General features: G+C 49.7%; 8 protein-coding genes across 8 annotated transcripts; 4 read left to right on the top strand and 4 right to left on the bottom strand.

The window, feature by feature from the left end:
- Positions 1 to 88: 88 nt before the first annotated feature.
- Positions 89 to 1,306, bottom strand: L3040_004427 (uncharacterized protein; the record flags this gene model as incomplete). Its single annotated transcript, XM_007291486.1, has 1 exon — positions 89 to 1,306. One exon carries the CDS (start codon positions 1,304 to 1,306, stop codon positions 89 to 91), a length of 1,218 nt encoding a protein of 405 aa, XP_007291548.1.
- Positions 1,307 to 1,547: 241 nt separating this feature from the next.
- On the top strand, positions 1,548 to 3,640 carry L3040_004426 (uncharacterized protein; the record flags this gene model as incomplete). Its single annotated transcript, XM_007291485.1, has 4 exons — positions 1,548 to 1,591; positions 1,647 to 1,743; positions 1,792 to 2,653; positions 2,706 to 3,640. 4 exons carry the CDS (start codon positions 1,548 to 1,550, stop codon positions 3,638 to 3,640), a joined length of 1,938 nt encoding a protein of 645 aa, XP_007291547.1.
- Positions 3,641 to 4,454: 814 nt separating this feature from the next.
- L3040_004425 (uncharacterized protein) lies at positions 4,455 to 6,068 on the top strand (the record flags this gene model as incomplete). Its single annotated transcript, XM_007291484.1, has 5 exons — positions 4,455 to 4,478; positions 4,544 to 4,620; positions 4,723 to 5,152; positions 5,202 to 5,519; positions 5,568 to 6,068. 5 exons carry the CDS (start codon positions 4,455 to 4,457, stop codon positions 6,066 to 6,068), a joined length of 1,350 nt encoding a protein of 449 aa, XP_007291546.1.
- Positions 6,069 to 6,493: 425 nt separating this feature from the next.
- L3040_004424 (uncharacterized protein) lies at positions 6,494 to 7,026 on the top strand (the record flags this gene model as incomplete). Its single annotated transcript, XM_007291483.1, has 3 exons — positions 6,494 to 6,639; positions 6,709 to 6,798; positions 6,882 to 7,026. 3 exons carry the CDS (start codon positions 6,494 to 6,496, stop codon positions 7,024 to 7,026), a joined length of 381 nt encoding a protein of 126 aa, XP_007291545.1.
- An 835-nt stretch (positions 7,027 to 7,861) lies between these two features.
- Positions 7,862 to 9,298, bottom strand: L3040_004423 (uncharacterized protein; the record flags this gene model as incomplete). Its single annotated transcript, XM_066154956.1, has 6 exons — positions 7,862 to 8,447; positions 8,546 to 8,977; positions 9,031 to 9,055; positions 9,107 to 9,121; positions 9,191 to 9,219; positions 9,270 to 9,298. 6 exons carry the CDS (start codon positions 9,296 to 9,298, stop codon positions 7,862 to 7,864), a joined length of 1,116 nt encoding a protein of 371 aa, XP_066011970.1.
- A 384-nt stretch (positions 9,299 to 9,682) lies between these two features.
- L3040_004422 (uncharacterized protein) lies at positions 9,683 to 10,105 on the bottom strand (the record flags this gene model as incomplete). The annotated part of the gene is made up of 1 exon (XM_066154949.1): positions 9,683 to 10,105. One exon carries the CDS (start codon positions 10,103 to 10,105, stop codon positions 9,683 to 9,685), a length of 423 nt encoding a protein of 140 aa, XP_066011969.1.
- Positions 10,106 to 10,548: 443 nt separating this feature from the next.
- Positions 10,549 to 15,153, bottom strand: L3040_004421 (uncharacterized protein; the record flags this gene model as incomplete). Its single annotated transcript, XM_007291481.1, has 6 exons — positions 10,549 to 10,688; positions 10,737 to 12,294; positions 12,348 to 13,639; positions 13,690 to 14,653; positions 14,705 to 14,808; positions 14,859 to 15,153. 6 exons carry the CDS (start codon positions 15,151 to 15,153, stop codon positions 10,549 to 10,551), a joined length of 4,353 nt encoding a protein of 1,450 aa, XP_007291543.1.
- A 338-nt stretch (positions 15,154 to 15,491) lies between these two features.
- Positions 15,492 to 17,772, top strand: L3040_004420 (uncharacterized protein; the record flags this gene model as incomplete). The annotated part of the gene is made up of 2 exons (XM_066154945.1): positions 15,492 to 16,088; positions 16,141 to 17,772. 2 exons carry the CDS (start codon positions 15,492 to 15,494, stop codon positions 17,770 to 17,772), a joined length of 2,229 nt encoding a protein of 742 aa, XP_066011968.1.
- Between the last annotated feature and the right edge of the window lie 93 nt (positions 17,773 to 17,865).

Here is a 17,865-nt window from a genome sequence, read left to right as displayed (position 1 = left end):
GGGCAGAGGTATCGTTTACTCCCTGTTAGCGCCATCCCGTGCCCTTTTCCCACTAAACGCCTAATTTCGATGCCTACCGAAGTCTCCCTCAAGCTCGCTGTTTCCGGATGATCGCAGGGCCGAGTCCTTTCCGAACCTCATCGAGTTGCTCCATTCCGCTCTGGTACTTGCCCTTCTTGACGAACTTCTTCCCACTCATCGAGTGGTTTCCGAGGAAATCATCCATAATGCTGTCGAAGTCTCCTCGAACGGGCCCAGTGACACTTGACGCAGTCGAGGACATGGAAACAGATGCCATATCGTCCATGTCCTCGTTGTATCTCTCTTCGATTTTCTCGAATCGCTTATCCAAATCGGTGAGACCTTCGGTACGAAACATGGAAGAAGAGCTCATCGAGTAATTGGACGGGTTCGTCAAAGCCCCCTTTCTTTTCTTTCGTCTACCTCCATTCGTAGTCGTAGTCATCATTGAAGATTGGGCGTCTGACGGTGCAGCACGTGGGCTCGACTTTTGTTGGTCCCTCTTGATGAAGTTCGCCAACCAGTTGCCGTCGCCATGATCCTCTCGCTCGTCATTTACCACCTCAGGAGTCGGTTTGGGAGCCTCACGGTAGTCCTTGGTAGGCTTTGCAGTGTCGTCCGACTCCCAACCGCCATCCTCTTCGTGATCCCAGGCACCATGCTCGAATTCTTCCTCATCGATTTCCTCTCCATCCTTGGCAAGCTCTCCGAAGATGTCGTCCTCATCATCAACATATGCGTCATCCTCAAGGGCAACGAGAACCTCTCTCAATCGTGGATCCATGTCTGGCTGGAAGCCCGCAAGCACATCCGGAACATCCTGCTGTGCCTGGTATGTGACCTTCCGTAAATTCTTCGAGGGCAGAATCTCATCGTCCAAGAGCATGCGTGCTCTATCCTCGAGACTCGCGTTCTTCAATGCATCCTCCAAGGACTGCTGCTTCGCCTTCCCCTTGTTCTGCGCAGTCTGGGCTTCTACGAAATGTGCGTCGCCAGAACCACTTCCAACATCCCGCATGTGCTGCATGTAGTCGTACTCGGTGTCATCGTAGTAGATCCCATGAGTCGCAGCCTCTCCTTCATTATCTCTGATATTGTTGAGTTCTGAGCCAAGTTCCGAGGCGAGATCGTCAATTTTCTTGGACTTGGTTGAATTGAGTGCGACCGTGGGATTCAGGATCATCGAGGATGCCGACGCATCGTGAATGAGCGGATCATTTTGAGGCCGATGAAGTACTGTGAAATGTGTCGCAGTCTTCTTATCGATCCACTGCTTGCGAGGCATTTCGACGGTTGTGGTATTTTGGGACGTGTTGAGAATTGGTTAAAAATTAAAAATTATTATGAGATTTTTGAGACTAGGTTGAAGTGGGGTCAAGTAAGTACTTATTTGCGTCATTTGCCTCATCCCACCCCCACCACACAACTTCGACGGAAATTTTTCCATCAAAGCATAAAGAAGGTATTTTGAGATTGAAAGAAATTTACCTTCACCAGCGACACTCACTAGAGATAATCAAGTCAAGATGGTTCTTGCAAAATCTAAAAATGCCGTTGGGCTGGGAAACAGGTTCGTTCGTTCATTTCGCACAGCCCTTAAATATATGTGCTCATGGGTTCCGTAGCTTGATGAATGATCGATTTGGAAAAGGCAAAGGTTCAGACCGGAAGAAGGTCACATCTGCAGGAATCCACAGAATCAACCATGCTACTGGAGAGACCGTAGGCATGGTACCCACAGAGGCATGAGACTGAGCTGACATCTTCAAGTATGTTACCAACGAGCGAAAGGAGGCCAGCTGGGTCAAGATGCGATCGGTGACAGAGCAGGCAGCCCTCGATGAGTTCCTGTCGACAGCAGAGCTGGCAGGTACCGACTTTACCGCCGAGAAGATGAACAATGTCAAGATTATCCATACCGATCAGAAGAACCCATACCTGTTATCAGCAGCAGAGGAGCGAGCGGCTGTCGGAAAGCAGAAGGCCCACAAGGATAGACTCACAGTACCTCGTAGGCCGCACTGGGATGCGTCCACAACCCCTGAGCAATTAGACCGAGCAGAGAGAGATAGTCTGCTGGAGTGGCGTAGAGGTCTTGCAGAGTTGCAAGAGAACAATGATTTGCTTATGACACCCTTCGAGCGGAATTTGGAGGTCTGGAGACAATTGTGGAGAGTTATTGAGAGGTCGGACTTGGTGGTACAGATTGTTGACGCTCGCCATCCTCTGCTGTTTCGCTCAGATGATTTGGAGAAATATGTCAAGGCCGTCGACTCGAGAAAAGAGAATCTTCTGCTTGTGAACAAGGCGGATATGTTGACTTTTGGCCAACGTCAGTCCTGGGCTGATTACTTCGAAGCTGCCGGAATTGCATACAAATTCTTCTCTGCCAGTCTGGCCAAGGAGATGAACGAGACCCGGGATTTCTCTGATTCTGAAGATGAAGAAGATGAGACTAGGAAAGAGGTAGAGCCAACCGTGCAAAAGCTTACAGAAAAGGCCCAAGCTCTTAAAATCGAGGATGATGAGGAGTCCAACGAGGAGGATGAAGAAGCCGAAGACGAGAGAACGAGGATTTTGACAGTTGATGAACTTGAAGCTCTATTCCTGCTACATGCTCCAGACAATCTTGGTGAGTTTTCGAATGCTACCTACCCTGTTGCGGGCTTTCTAACATTCCATAGATGTCAACTCAGAGGGCCCCAGAAAGACACAAATTGGCCTTGTCGGATATCCCAACGTTGGAAAGTCATCTACTATTAACGCGCTGATCGGATCCAAGAAAGTTTCCGTCTCTTCCACGCCAGGAAAGACAAAGCATTTCCAGACTATTCATCTGAGCGACAAGGTTTTACTTTGTGATTGCCCTGGTCTTGTGTTCCCAAATTTCGCCACGACCAAGGCAGAGCTCGTTTGCAATGGTATTCTCCCCATTGATCAGCTGAGAGAGTTCACAGGTCCAGCCGGGCTCGTCGCCAAACGTATTCCTCAACATTTCTTGGAGGCCTTGTACGGAATGAAGATTAAGATCAGGCCCATCGAGGAAGGTGGAACCGGAATTCCTACTGCCGAGGAAGTTCTTTCTGCATACGCAAAGGCTAGAGGTTTCACGAGAACAGGTCAAGGTCAGCCTGATGAGTCGCGAGCCGCGAGATATATCTTGAAAGATTATGTCAGTGGCAAGCTTCTCTTCTGTCAGCCGCCACCTTTGGATATCGACCCAATTGAGTTCAACAAGGAGCTCTACGACGAAGGCCACCTTCCTGAGAAAAGGCGGCTAGCACTGTCATCGATGGATGCTCATACCGAGGAGACAGCGTCGGTCGCCGATTCAGATATGATCCCAATAGAGACTGGAAGCAAGTCCAAGAAGCTAGACAGTACTTTCTTCGCTCAAGGACAAGGTAACTCTGCACACCTCCGAATGCCATTCAACCACAAGTACAGCGAGCAGGGAACTGCTAGCGGCAAGCAACTGTCCGGGCGCAAGCAAAAGACTCTTCTGGCGTTAGAGAAGGACTTGGATCCGAAGGATATCAAGATGTTAACGAGCAAGAAGCACTTCAAGAACGGTACCAAGGGAAATGGGAAGCGCAGAGCGGATTACTTTGCGGACTGAGTTTTATTTACGGTACGCAGTCATTTGCTATTCTTTGATCTTATTTGACGGAGCTGAAGTTCTGGGTCTGAGAATAGTAAGAAATGGAAAGGAATAGTAGTTTGCATCAGTGAGGCGTTTGCTCTGATAAATTTAAGATTCCAATAATAACTTGGGCAATTCTCTTTTCCATCTCACGCACATTTACCGTTATTGTGATCTATTGTCTACCATTCTCGGGCATTCATACCGCTGGATTGGAGTCCCGGTCGATACTACACCGCAAGGCCGCCGGGTGCCCACACAAGTACCGGTACTCTCTTCGCACACATCTCGGAGCCATTGATTGGTCCATGGCTCAGTAATACCCTTCACGCATTATTTGGACCACGTACGGACTAATTGATGTTCCGGAAAAAGTGCGAATACCGTATAGTTAGATGCATTGGACTCGACTCAGCAAAGGATAAAACTCCAATGAAAGAATTCTAAAAGCAAACTTAGCTGAGTGCCTCGGTACCTTAGGTGAGTTAGGACTTGGGTGAAAAGGCAAACCGAGGCGTTGTAGCCTCGAAGTTTCGAATAAGCGCAATATGTTGGTGGCGAGGTGGAGCTTCCTTTCTCCAAGGGACCTCGGCCTGGCAAACCCAAGGCAACCGAGATACTTCCGTTGAGTGTGGAGGAACCTGGGTTGAGGTAAAAGTAACCCAGTGTGTCCTCCAGTCCCTCCTCGGTCTGATAATACCTTTTGTTACTCTTATTTTTCTTTTTGGAATTGAGACTGCAGGCTCTTCGAAATTCGATCCAGAGAGTATAAACACGATAATCAATAAAAATGTCGGCCCAAATCCCAATTCTTGTGAGAGACCACTCTGCTTCCCCGCCTTCGCCGCCTTCGGACTTCCAGACTAACAGCCTTTACAGGCTGCGGACAGAGTCAGTGATCATGCAAAGAAGACTCTCGATATTGTGAAGAAGTTTGTGGAGGAGAGATGTATTCCGTAAGCTCTATTCAGCAACCTGCCTCCTCAAAATCGATCAATGGCGGTCCGGCATCTTGAATCGGCACCATTTATCAATACAAGCTGACCATCTATCGACAGCGCCGACCCCATCTTCGCCGCACAAATCGAGCAATCAGGCTCGAACCGCTGGGACCACTACCCCTCTGTTATCGACGATCTTAAGGCTGAGGCAAAGAAGCTGGGTCTGTGGAATCTTTTCCTGGCCAAGGGCCACTACAAGGAGGGAGCAGGCTTCACGAATCTCGAGTATGGGTTGATGGCAGAGTATCTCGGCAAGTCTAGGGTTGCATCTGAGGCCGTTAACTGTGCAGCTCCGGATACAGGGAACATGGAAGTTTTGGCGAAGTATGGGAATGAAGCGCAGAAGAAGCAGTGGTTGCAGCCGTTGTTGAATGGTGATATTCGATCGGCTTTCTTGATGACTGAACCGCACATTGCTTCATCTGATGCGACGAACATTCAGATGAGCATGGTAAAGGATGGGAATGACTGGGTTTTGAACGGACAGGTAAGTCTTCTATGATTTTGGGCTGGAATATGCTGCTGATGCCTGGTAGAAATGGTGGTCAAGTGGAGCTGGTGATCCACGTTGCAAGATCTACATCGTTATGGCGAAGAGTGATCCTGGGAACTCGGACAAGCACAGGCAGCAATCAGTCATTCTGGTTCCAGCTAACACTCCTGGTGTCACCATTGAGAGAATGTTATCTGTCTACGGCTACGATGATGCTCCCCACGGCCACGGTCACATCTCGTTCAAAAACGTCCGCGTACCAGCATCGAATATTGTTCTTGGTCTTGGCCGAGGATTTGAGATCATCCAGGGACGTCTTGGCCCAGGACGGATTCACCACTGCATGCGCACGATCGGTGCTGTAAGTATTTGACCTTCACATCGCTTGACTTCTTACTAAAAGCTATAGGCTGAGCAAGCCCTTGAATGGATGCTTGTCCGCATTAACGACCCTAGAAAGACAACCTTCGGCAAGCAATTGAAGGATCATGGTGTTATTCTCGAGTGGGTTGCCAGGTCCAGGATTGAGATCGATGCAGCTCGCTTGGTTGTCCTTAACGCTGCTATAAAGGTTGACGTGTTCGGAGCCAAAGGAGCCCTCAAGGAGATTGGAGAAGCCAAGGTTCTCGTCCCCAGCATGGGACTGACCGTCATCGATCGTGCTGTGCAATCGTTCGGAGCTGCTGGGGTCTCCCAAGATACCCCCCTCGCTAATATGTGGTCAAATATCAGAACACTGAAATTGGCTGATGGACCTGATGAGGTGCACTTGCAACAATTGGGACGTAACGAGAACAAGAGAGGAAAGGAGAGTACTGAGTTGATCTTAAGACAGGCAGAGATCACCAAGAGGATGTTTGCTGAATACAAGGTCAGCCTCTCGCAGCCAGGGCCACAGTCCAAGCTCTGAAGAGTTCTGCTTTCTTCAATTTGATGTAACCTGTAGCTCCTATAAATTTCAATATATCCTTTGAGGAATGAGATTTTATGCCAGAAAAGAAACGTTAAAGCAACAACGAAGTGTGTGTGACTCTTAGATTCCCCGATCATACCACGAACATGGCTTGGTTTGGTAGTGGCAATCGTCACTGCGGGCGGGACAATGCGTTGGTTGAGGTAGCAACGCCATTGTTGACATCGCGTCCCTTTAAGTTCCGACTTACTTAAATCTGAACCTGACCGCACCGCACCACAAATTCCTCACCATCGCATCCGCACTCCACAACCCCATCAATTCTCCGAGATTCCCTCTTCAGTACCGAAGCACAGTACCAATCTACAATCTCCTACCTAAGTACATAAACAAAACAAAAACTCTACAGCCTTCCGTCCGATATGTCTTCCAACGTCCTCGCCGACCGGGACATCAACGCCTCCGCTGCGACCAAGATCCCCGAGTACAAGCCTAATCAAGAGAAGGGCGACGTCAAAAGCATGGAGTACCACCGCCAGGTCCTGCAGTCCAAGCTTGAGGAGTCTCAGTATGTCTAATAAATTCCTACCCACTGCTCCGGAGGCGCGCAACGACTAATGAAGATCCGCGGTCGCAGAGGAAAGCAAACATACATCTCCCCCTCCGACAACATCATGAGCCCCTGCACCGCAAAGCTCAGTGCCTACCGCAGCAAGCAAGTTGGAAAGTGAGTTCTCTTTCCCCTCTCTCCTCCGTACACCTAAAATTCCGTTACATGGCACCGGACTGATCATGATGCTACAACAACAGAGCCAAGCCCAAGTCCCTCTTCGCAAAGACCTCGTCCAAGAACCTCAGTGTCGGTGCCGGTGCCAGCGGCGGCGGCTTATTCGCATCCAAACCCGTCCCTAACGCCAACACCGACGGCGAGGATGAGAAGATGGAAGGCCAATAAACAGGGTTCTTCGCTCTCGAAATTCTCGCAACAACTCGGCAGATACCCTTCTTCAAACCCTCTTTTTATCACATGAGCGCGTGTACGATATTTCCTTCTTTCCTTAGACGAACCACCCACAATAGGACTGATAATGCAGAGCGAGGATGGAATACATTCATTCTGTCTTTCTCTCATCTTCTATCCTTTGGCTGAATGGTTATCGTCAAAACACAAAAATTCGTTTACGACACGGAGCTTGGCTGGGATATCCTGACGCAAGACATGGGCTTGTTGACGGGGCGGGTGATATTACGACGGGCTTGGGAACGAAAAGGGTTTGCCTAGGCACAAATGGCATTGGGTACTGGAGTTCTTGTACTGGCCAAGGGCGGCGCGTCTCGTTTATGCTTACATGCTTGGTCTGAATCGGTAGTGGTAGTGGGTTTAGACACGCGCAGGCCTATGGAATGATTGACCTTCTCTACACCTTCTCTCGATGGTGTATATGACACTTATCATAGGTAGGTTGTTGGCAAGTGCTGCCACATCATTCGAGTCAGATGTGCTCTACGGTTCACCGCACCTTTTTCAAATTACGACATTTGGAATCAAACAAGGAGGCAGACAAGGTCCGGATACAGATACATTCAGTCTCGAGTATTCATGCCAGCCATAGTTTATGAATTTCATAACAATTCAGGCGCTAGGCTTCGCAACCTCGCTCCTCTGCACACGATTCTCTCTCAGATCAGCAATGATTCAAAGAGAACAAAACGCAACAGGAGGTAACGTGTTTGCAATTGGCATCTACACTCATCTCAAAAACCAACGACCACTTCCCACCCACCACTATCTATGCCTTCCAATTGCTGATAATTGAAACCACATCCTCGTCCGCAACCATGTGCCCCAAGCCCACTCTCTGCGGCACATGCTTCGCACTCGCCCCCCAGACTAGCGCATACTTGAAAGTATCCTTCAGCGTCCGATGCACCTGGTCACACACATCCTCAATCGTGCTCTTACTCCTCACAATCAGCGCCTCTCCAAAATCCGGATCCACGCCCTGCCGCTTCGTGTAAATCCTGATGAGTTTCAGCTCATCCCAACACCGGTCCACCACGTTTTTGATGCCCAAGTCGAGCTCGCAGCTCATGACGACCGTGTTGGGTTCGCGGGCCAGCTTGTCGAGGAAATCGAGGGACACGGAGTCGATCTTGTTGTAGACGTAGAGGCACTTGATGTACTTGCGGTGGTCCTTCATGATCACGTCGATGAAGTCGTCGACGGTGACGTTTTCGTCCCGGACCAGGACCTCGCAGTTGAGGATTTTGTAGTCGCGTAGGATGTTGTAGACCATCTTTTGATCGATGTTCTTCGGGGGGTTTTGAAAGGTGATTTTCATGCCGCCGGCGGTTTTGGGCTTCAGGTAGATGTTTCTGCTATCGTCAACATCTTTTGACACATCGCGCTCCATTCATACGACACAGGTCGAGACGTAAGATGGAGAATAGGCAAAAGGAAGAGCAGTACATACGGCGGCTCCCTATTCAGTCTGATCCCTACAGCCTCCAACTCGGCCTCAAGCAAACGCCTCTGCTCCGCCTTCTTCGTCGCATCCAAAATCATCAGGATCATATCACTTGTCTTGGCGGCACTAATGACCTGCCTACCTCTGCCCTTGCCCTCAGCTGCCCCCTCAATAATACCAGGCAAATCTAGGATTTGGATCTCAGCGCCTCCATACTCGAGGACTCCTGGAATGGCAGTCAGGGTGGTGAAGGAGTAGGCGGCGACTTCGGACTTGGTCTTGGTGATTTTGGACAGGAAGGTGGATTTTCCGACGGAGGGGAAGCCGACGAGGGCGATACGAGCGTCGCCAGACTTCTGGACGTCGAACCCAGGACCGCCTGCTGCTCCTGAGCCAGGGCCAGGCTCCAGGAGTTGGGCTCTGTAGCGGGCGAGTTTTCTGTGCTTGTTGTGAGTGAGCGGTCGGGTTGAGTGATGGGTACTGTCACTTACCCTTTAAGGAGACCAAGATGATATTCTTCAAAGATGAGTTATCACTATCACCACTTCGAAGTACACGAGAGCGTACCAGTAGCCTTATTCTCTATAACCCAGTTAGTCCCTATCTACTTCACGTGTTTTGGTCATGTGAGGGGCACGGCGGGGTACTCACTCTGCGTCTTTCTCATCTCCTCCTCGATACTGCATTGAAGTCAGCTGAAGAACCTGCTGTTTTCGCAACAAATACTTGCTCCTTGATCTTCTCCGTAATGTTCACCATCTTTGCGGTATTGGCCACACAGCACAAGGAGCTTGGTTCCGATAAAATCGAGGTTCAGAACTCGTTGATCATGTCCGCTTTTTTGTTAGGCGGTAGAGGGCAGCAATTCACGGATCGGGTGCGCTAAGCAGTGTTAGTATAGACAACTCCATTGCCATCCTGCTCTGACTTTACCGTTTGATTTATTCGTATGGGATATCATGGTGTTTCTGCAAATTTGTCACGTTAGCATTCTTTAACTCGCCACACGTCATGTTTAATAAGACTGTAACTCATCTTCTCGCAGAAAAAAATATATTTCGCGAAATCTCGCTCTCTCACTGACCTATTCGCCTACTTATCTCCATCTCGCTCTCTTTCCCGCATTCCTTGACAGAGAAGCACTCATCGATGATGATGGCCCGGCGAAAACCCCGGAACATCATTCACAGCGTCCAGAAACTCGGGCGTCCGCGCCTCATCCGGGCCTAGCGACAAGAACACCCAGCAGAGCAACGTGCCACCAACGACAACAACCGTGAGCAGTAAGGCGACTAGAAGCCACGTCCAGCGCGGGTTGTTCCCGCACCATTCTTTCACTGTGTTGATGTGTTGGCGGCCGCGGGCGCGCAGGGTCTTCTTTTGCTGCTGGCTGTGTGTACGAGGGAAGGCGTATTTCGCGCCCTCAGCCTGCTGAGGGAGGGGAGGAAGGGGTCCCAGGTCGATAATTTTGAAGCCGTCTTGGGCTTCGATGTCGTTGTATCGTTTAGATGAGTAGGCTGCGCAGCTGGGCAGAGCGGACAGGTGCTTGGAGAATTTGGTTGGCATCCTGAATTTGGGCTGTAGATGCGTGTGTATGTGAGAGTAAGGGGACTGGGGAGAGCTTAACTTACTGTATCGTCGGTTCTGTAGAAGATTTCTACGAGTTGGTGGGATAAGATCGTGGGGGTGTATTTGTAGAGAGATAATAGTCTGTTCGGCCGGACAATGCGTTGTTCTCATAAAGGATTTTGAGCGGAGCTTATGTCTTAACAATGCTATTGTTGGACTAAGGATTCCGAGTAAGGATTCTCGAAGCTTTGAGAACAACAGATGCCATACCTAGTTGTAGAACAAGGAAGCTCTAACCACGTGCAAATAAAGAAATCCTTCGATGTTCTATGTATAGAACCATGACTTCTGAGAATGTGAATTAAATTCATAACCATTATACGAACAACGAACGCCGTAGAAGTAACCCAAACATCCAAACGCCATCCAGGAATAATCATTCAAACCGTGAAACCAAGTTTCCCAAATAAGCTATCCATAGCAACCCACTGTCTTCCACACTTATCCAAGTATTTCTCCACGACAGCCTTCAATGTCCCAAATCTTACTCTATTATGCTCCACGAGTGCCATCACAAGTTCTAGAAGTTGTTAGCTGTGAGTTCTAAATTATGGTAGTCGATGCTTACCTCTCTCGGTACCCTTTGCCGCAGTCTTCGCCTTCTCCACATCGAACAAGCTGGAGAAGTACAGCAGCTGGTTGTAAATCATCTTCTCCGTATATTCGTAGTGCATCTTGCCTAGACATCCGTGCCCGAGACCTTTGGGGCCTAAGCATCTATGACCATACACACTCATCTGTCTTGTCCGATTGCCGCAAGCTTGATCGTCACAGACCAACCAGCCTTCGTAGTATCTGCTCGTCTGCTGTCGTATTTGATGCTCAAGCTGGGCTATAATGGAGATATTTGACAAGGTGTGTCCACAGCGGCAAGTGATACCTGCTGCAGAGCAAGAATCCAGGCTTCCTACGAGACCCTCGAATCCGAACTTCCCTTTGCAGGCCCTGCATTGAAGACGGAGTCTGAATGCATCCTTGAAGCGCACCTCGTCATCGATTTGACTTTCGAGAGGAGATATCTCAGCCTCACCACCAGCATTTGCGTTGTTATTGTTGATGCTATACTTACGAACATCGAGACCAAGACAGTCAGCGATACGAACAGTATCAGTTCCGGCGATGTTCGCACAAAGACGTTCCACGGGTGGAAAGATCTGCTTGTAGAGGTACCACTCGACATCCGGAGTGAGACCTGATTCAGCCTTGGAAACATCTTGAGGCGTGTAAGAGCGTTTCGCAGGCCCTTCAGAACTGTTCTTGCCATCACCAGTGACGATGTAGGCAATAACATCGTCTTTGCGGACGGTCTTGCCCCTTGACAGCTCACGCAAAGCGACCTGGACTTGGGGCATCGAATCTGCTTGAGGGTAATCCTGCGGCGCCTTGCCGAGCTTGGTATAGATCGTATACTTGTGAGTTGGAACAGCACCCTCCCGCATCTTGGTAGATATCTCGCGAAGGTAGTCGTGTATGCGAGTCACCACAAGTTCCATATCATCACCTGACAGAATCTCGTCGAGCAATTTGGCGGAGACCTCTTTCGATAAGTTGCAGTACTCTCGGCGCTTCATGTCGAGACCTTTGACCTCCATCTTGTCGACATATTTGCCATCAACCTGGACTAAGTTGATTGCAGCATACTTCTTCTTGGCTTGAAGCAGGATTCGCCGGAAAACGTTGTCGATATCAATTTCAAGGAGTCGATACCGCTCGTTCACGGCTTTCTTGAACTCTTCTCCAACCCTAAGAGCATCCTTTACATTGTCGACATTCGCATTGATCATGACTGAATCTGTATCTCCGTAGATGACCTGGAGAGAATTGGATTCTGCTAAATCCTTGGTGCTACGAAGAATCTCACGACCTTTGTAGGTAGTGAGCACTGCTAGGGGTCTGGCGTAGAATCTCGATTTCGTATATCCCAAACAACCGTACATAGAGTTGGCGGTCAACTTTAGAGCTAATTGCTTGATATCCCAAGTTGAAAGCTGTTCCGTAGTAGCGGTCTTGTCCTTCATCAACTTCTTGACTTCTCGTCGACGGCTGACGAGAGTGGCGATAAGCTTGGGCAACACACCGAGATCTTGGTCCACCGGAACCTCTGGAACTTGCTCCTCATCGTTGGACTGTGGCTCTAGTCAGTTTGGGACTTTTCTGTCAGGGGTTTTCATGATCTTACTAGGTTCAATCTATCAACTGTGGTGAAGCAGATGTTGAACTCCTGGATGATACTCGGGTACAGGGAGTTGAAATCCATGACCAAGACAAATTTATCGTATAGACCCTTCTCTGGCTCGAAAACGAGACCACCTTTGTACTTATCCTTCTTCTTTACATCCCCGCTCTCCTCATCGGCGTTCTCCTCCTCAATCTGATGCTTGCCTTTGAATACAGCTTTGTCGGGGCAGATATACTTGTTACGATGGAACTCGTGAAGCAGAATATACTCGTTGCGTTCAGCACGAGTACCAGTCAAGGTTCTGGCCCAGGAGTTTCCAGCCAGGTTGGTGAGTACTTTTGTCAGAGGAAGCAGCTGGACTTTCAGAGCCAAGGCCGCAATAAAAAACGTATCGGCTTCACAGTGACCGACATAATCCATCAAGCCGTCCTTTGTTGTTGCCCAAGTCTTCAGTGCCTGCTCGTTGTCCATTTCAAGCCGAATTTCTCCAGGAAGGTAGATGCTGCACATTTCGGTCAGGGTCCAGGATGTACATTTCGACATTGCCGATTTTCCAGCATCGTTGGCTAAATCGCAGAGAAGTCTTCCTGCGATAAGAGCTCGTTCAGCGAAAAAGTTACCCCCCATCTTTCCCATCGAACTAGGCCACGCACTGCGTCTCATTCTACCTATTCGCGACCACTGGGGAGTCTTCTTCGCTTGGAGTCTGCTTAACAAGATGCTGAAGTCTACACCCTCCAGCTGGTGACCGATGAGAACGTCCGGGTCGACCACTTGAAGCCGGGCAAGGAAAAAGCTAAGGATTTCTTGCTCCTGCTTGACAAGCTTCACCATGCCTTTGGCTTTCTTTTTCACCTCATTCTCGAACCCGAGGGGAAAGCTGGTCGAAGCAGGGCGCATGACTGTGAATGTATGGCAAGGGAGCTTGTCCGGGGGCGTCGTGTCCGTAAGAGAGATGTTTTGGTAGATTCGAGCGCTGATTGCGAGGATTTCCTGTTTGTTTTCCTTCACGTTCAAAGTGGTTCTCAAAGCTACACTCATGAGGGTCAAGGGAGGCGCCTCCAAGTTGTCGCTCTCGCTTAAGGCCGTGATGAGATTTGGCTTCGAAACTTGAACTTCCAGCTTGCAGTAAGAAGCATTGTTCAACACTCCAAACTCTGCATCTTCAATCTTCAGCCAGCAGGGACCCATGATATTCTTCCAGAGCACGAATTGCTCGAAAAGTGGTGTATTAGTTCCAAAGACGTGGGAGAAAGTCGTTCCAGTCTGGTGCTCGGGTTGTAATTGAGGTTCTAATTCTTGTCAGTCATTGAGTTCAGAATATTATAGTGAAAGTACTTACTAGAATAAGGGTAAAGAAGCTTGAGATATTCTCCTTCTCGGGGAATGTCAGGGAGCTCAAAAGCGTACTTCCGTGTACAAGGCTTGATCTTGTGCATGCCAACCCTCATTTTACCCATCAATTCATCCACCTCCTCGTACACATCTTTCATTTCTACCTCATCAGTAGTATCTCGCCCGCCTCTCTGGCGGTATTCACGTGGAAGGAAGAAAAGTTTTCTGAGAATGTTGTCCACTTTCAAAAAACAACTGACAAATGATCTGTCCGTCTTATTCTGAACTTTTCCAAACAGACACAGACTGCCGTTGACTTCCGTGTAGTCGGTCCAAAACATGTGTAGGCTGCCATCTTCTTCGATCGCATCCGTGTGATCGAGCTTTCCGAAGGAGGACGTTTCGCCCTGGCTGCCATTCACAACATTCAACCTGTCTGTCACGTTGTTCCAAGTCGACGCATCGACCCGCTGAGGGGGTGCTCGAGTTGGTGACGAGCTCGCCGGGGATGGATATGGTTCAGCCTTTTTGATCTTTGTCGGCGGGCGTGTACCGGAAATGTTGACACGAGCAGTTACGATTCCATCAGCTTGCGCAACATCCATCGTGTCCTCTTCCTCGTCATCCTCTACTTTCACGGCAACATTCGACTTCCTTTCAACTGCCTTGGCAACCGGAGATGATGTCATTGGGTTATCCATAACCATATCGTCGTCCATAGTATCCATAAACCCATCGTCGCCAAAATCTTGCTCAACATGTGTTGTCGCTGGTGCCCTGTTGTCAGATACCTTGGTCTTCTTCAATGTATGTCGGGGGAGCTCGCTGACTCCTGGGGACAGAGCTCGAGCCTTCCGCTTGTCCTGCACTCTGCGAGACCTCGAAGATTGAGCAGTGGGTCGAGGTACGTTGGTGTCGACTTCGCCGAGTAGATCTGCCAGAAAGTCGTCATCTGCTTTGGTTTTGACGGGCTACTAGAGGTCAGCGAGGTACGTTCAAGAATCCTGCTGCATTTCGCGTACCTTTGCTTTTGACTGAGCTACAACTGGACCCTTGGTAAAGTAGTTGCTTATCCCCTTCTCAATCTTCTCCTTTTTGGCCTTGTCTTCTTCGCGTTGACGTTTTGCTACTCCTCGTCAGCTTTGTCGCAGTCTACTACGGAAATTGCCAACTAACCAGCTTTCCCAGATTTGCCCTTGGCTGGTAATTCTTCCTCGCTGGCCGAACCATAATTTGGCTGCTGGTCCCATTCCTCCCGACCATCATCTGCGTAGCCCTCGCCATTATCGTCAATCACAAAGTCGTCCTGATTGAGACGATCGCGTACGACCTTTTTGTATCCATCCTCGTCGACTTCCTCGTACAAGTCCTCTTCCTCTTGGACTTGGTATGTATCCAGACGCTTCTTGCCGGACGCCTTGAGAGCTCGGAGTTCTGCGAACTTTTCTCGTGCACTGGCTGCCTTTGACATTATGGAAGTGTTCAATCGACGATTGTTATAGTAGTACTTGGTGATGAGGGTGACGGGGTGAAAAGAAAAGAATTTTGAAGTTGTGTTGTTGTGAAGGCTTGCATGGGAATGCGATGGGGATGGGGCTGAAAGACTGCTTTGCACTTAACGTTACTTTACGCGAGTCTTCCTTCAAGTCGCGAAATAGTCGCGTTCTCTCTCAACGTGAGCCCCTGTAACCGAGGCCAGCGCCAATGCAAGAATGCCTGACTCGTCAGGCCCGAAGTCGCCGTCACGTTATCAATATAGAAAGTTTTTGTTGCCCTACAACTTCACTGGCATTGGATCGACATCTCATAATGTTGTCCTGCAGCGGATGCATGAGGCATTGCCTGCAGAGCATAATTGGGGACTCTGCCTATTTTACAGCTTCATCACGGCGGCTCTCGACCTCGAATCTCAGCAGACGGCCCCTGAGGCGAAACAACAGTACTTCCTACGAGAGAAGCCAAGCAGGGAGGGATAGATTTGGCGAATCCTCAAGTACATATTCGGCGGAGAGCAATCGAACAGAGAGAGAACGATCTGGCAAATTCGAAGGTCGCGATGCAGGACTCGACAGGACGCGACAGGAGAAGAGACCTGGAGCTTCGGCACGCTTGGTACAGAGGAAGCAATGGCTGGACTCGAGGGGCATCCGGCCTCCGACCAAGAAGGAATCAAAGAAAGAAAGAACAGAGGCCCAAGTGCAACAGCATCTCAAGTATCTTAACGATCCGGTGAAAATGGCTGATTACGTGCGGAAGACGCTGCAAACCTCTGGCGACTTTGATTTCGTGCAGGAGCTTGTCAGGGCGGCCAGCAAGAATGATATTCATGTAGTTAGTTGGAATCACCTGATAGGATATCAGATGAGCAAAGGGAGAATGAATGCTGCTATATCGACTTATAATGAGGTATTCGCTCCCGTCAGACAATTCAGTTTCACGTACTGATAAATTTCTTCAGATGAAAAAGCGTGCTCAGACACCCGATGCCTATACTTACACTACAATATTTAACGGCTGCGTAGCACACAAGGAGTCCAATAATGCTTTGCCCAAGGTTCTGACCATCTACAATTCGATGTTCGCCGATAACTCAAAGGTCAAGCCAAATACGATTCACATGAACTGCGTGTTGCAGATGTGCGCCAAAGCCAAAAACATGGACGCTCTATTTGCCATAGTCGCCCAGTTCACCGAGAAGGGGCTCCAGTCGCCTAACAATTTAAGCTTCTCAATTATTTTAAACGCTATCCGGTTCAACGCTGCAGCAGGGATGCGTAGTATACTGAGTCCGATGGAGCAAAGACAGAACAAACGTGCGGCCATTGCGAGCTCCCGAGAAATCTGGATTGAAGTAGTGGAGCGGTGGAGGAAGGGAGATTTATGGATCGATGAGGAGCTGGTAGCTTCAATGGGCCGACTCCTGCTGATTGGGCAAGAAGAAGACTGGGACGACATATTCTCGTTGATCCAGCAGACCATGAACATCCCACGCCAAATTCCAAAACTCGGGTCCCCAGCTCGCCAGCGTATGGATCCAGCAAGCCAAGGCAAAGAATTCCACAGCAGGGTGTCGAGCCGAGAAGAGCAGCCAGATGATGATGCCCAAGATGGAGCCGCAAGCCCAGACCCGAAGTTCGAGGACATCATTGTCCCGATCGCCAAAGCAGAAGGAATAGCCATGTACGCCAAGCCAGGGCCCAACACGCTCTCACTCCTTCTCCAAGCCGCCCTCCAGCTACGCCTCAAAGCCCCAGCGGTGTCTTACTGGAATATTTTCACCAAATCGCTTCTCCTGACCCCCGACGCTGAAAACTATCACGCCTACTTGCGTGTGCTTCGGCTAGCACGAGCTAGCAACGAGACCGTCCTCCTCCTGCAAGAAATGCCCAAACAAGACATGGCCGCCAAAACCTTCCGCATCGCCATGTCCTGCTGCGACCGCGATAAACGCAACCCCAACGCCTTCACTAACGCCGGCAAAATCCTCGATATTATGCAGATGGCTCTTCCCCAACCTGACATTCCCGCTCTGACAAACTACCTCGACCTAGCCATCACAGGCCACGATGGCAAACACAAACCTGGCACCACGACCACAACCACCACCACCTCCTCCTCCTCCTTCACCTCCCCGAAAACAGCACAAGGCAAGCAGATCCTGCGGGCACTCGACCGACTCAACCCCTCCTTCATCAACCTGAAATCAATGCTGCAGTTCGGGGATGCGCACTCACGGAACATGAATGAACACCAGAGACGCGATTTTACCATGGACATCATGGGGCTGACGCGGCGCATGATTGCCGCCTACGACTACATGATGAACTACGCCCTGGTGCCCAGAGACATGTACCAGGACCTCACGAAGCAGCGCAGTAAGCTTGCCGCGTTCGTGACCCGGCACCAGAATGCCAAGGACAAGGCCTCACCGTCTGGTGAGGTCACCGTAGACGGGAGGATCAGGCCTCGGTCTCGAGAGCCGCTGAAGGCGGACGAGATTGAGTCTGCAAAGTCCTATTTCAAAGCTGCGTTAAAGAAAGCGGATCAACAAGAGAGTGCTAGTCTGAGAAGGAGCCGGCTTGGCGTCTAATAGAGCCGTGTGCATATATATTTGTAGAAATAGAGCGTAGCGTCGCTGGAAAGATACAATATTTTAATGAGCTGTACACTTCAGTCACCTTTC

The sequence above is a fragment of the Drepanopeziza brunnea genome (assembly GCF_022702325.1).
Source record: "Drepanopeziza brunnea f. sp. 'multigermtubi' strain 214-2 chromosome Unknown ctg6, whole genome shotgun sequence".
Taxonomy (NCBI): domain Eukaryota; kingdom Fungi; phylum Ascomycota; class Leotiomycetes; order Helotiales; family Drepanopezizaceae; genus Drepanopeziza; species Drepanopeziza brunnea.
Note: the sequence above shows the minus strand (reverse complement) of the source record. Positions and strands in the feature narration are given on the sequence as shown.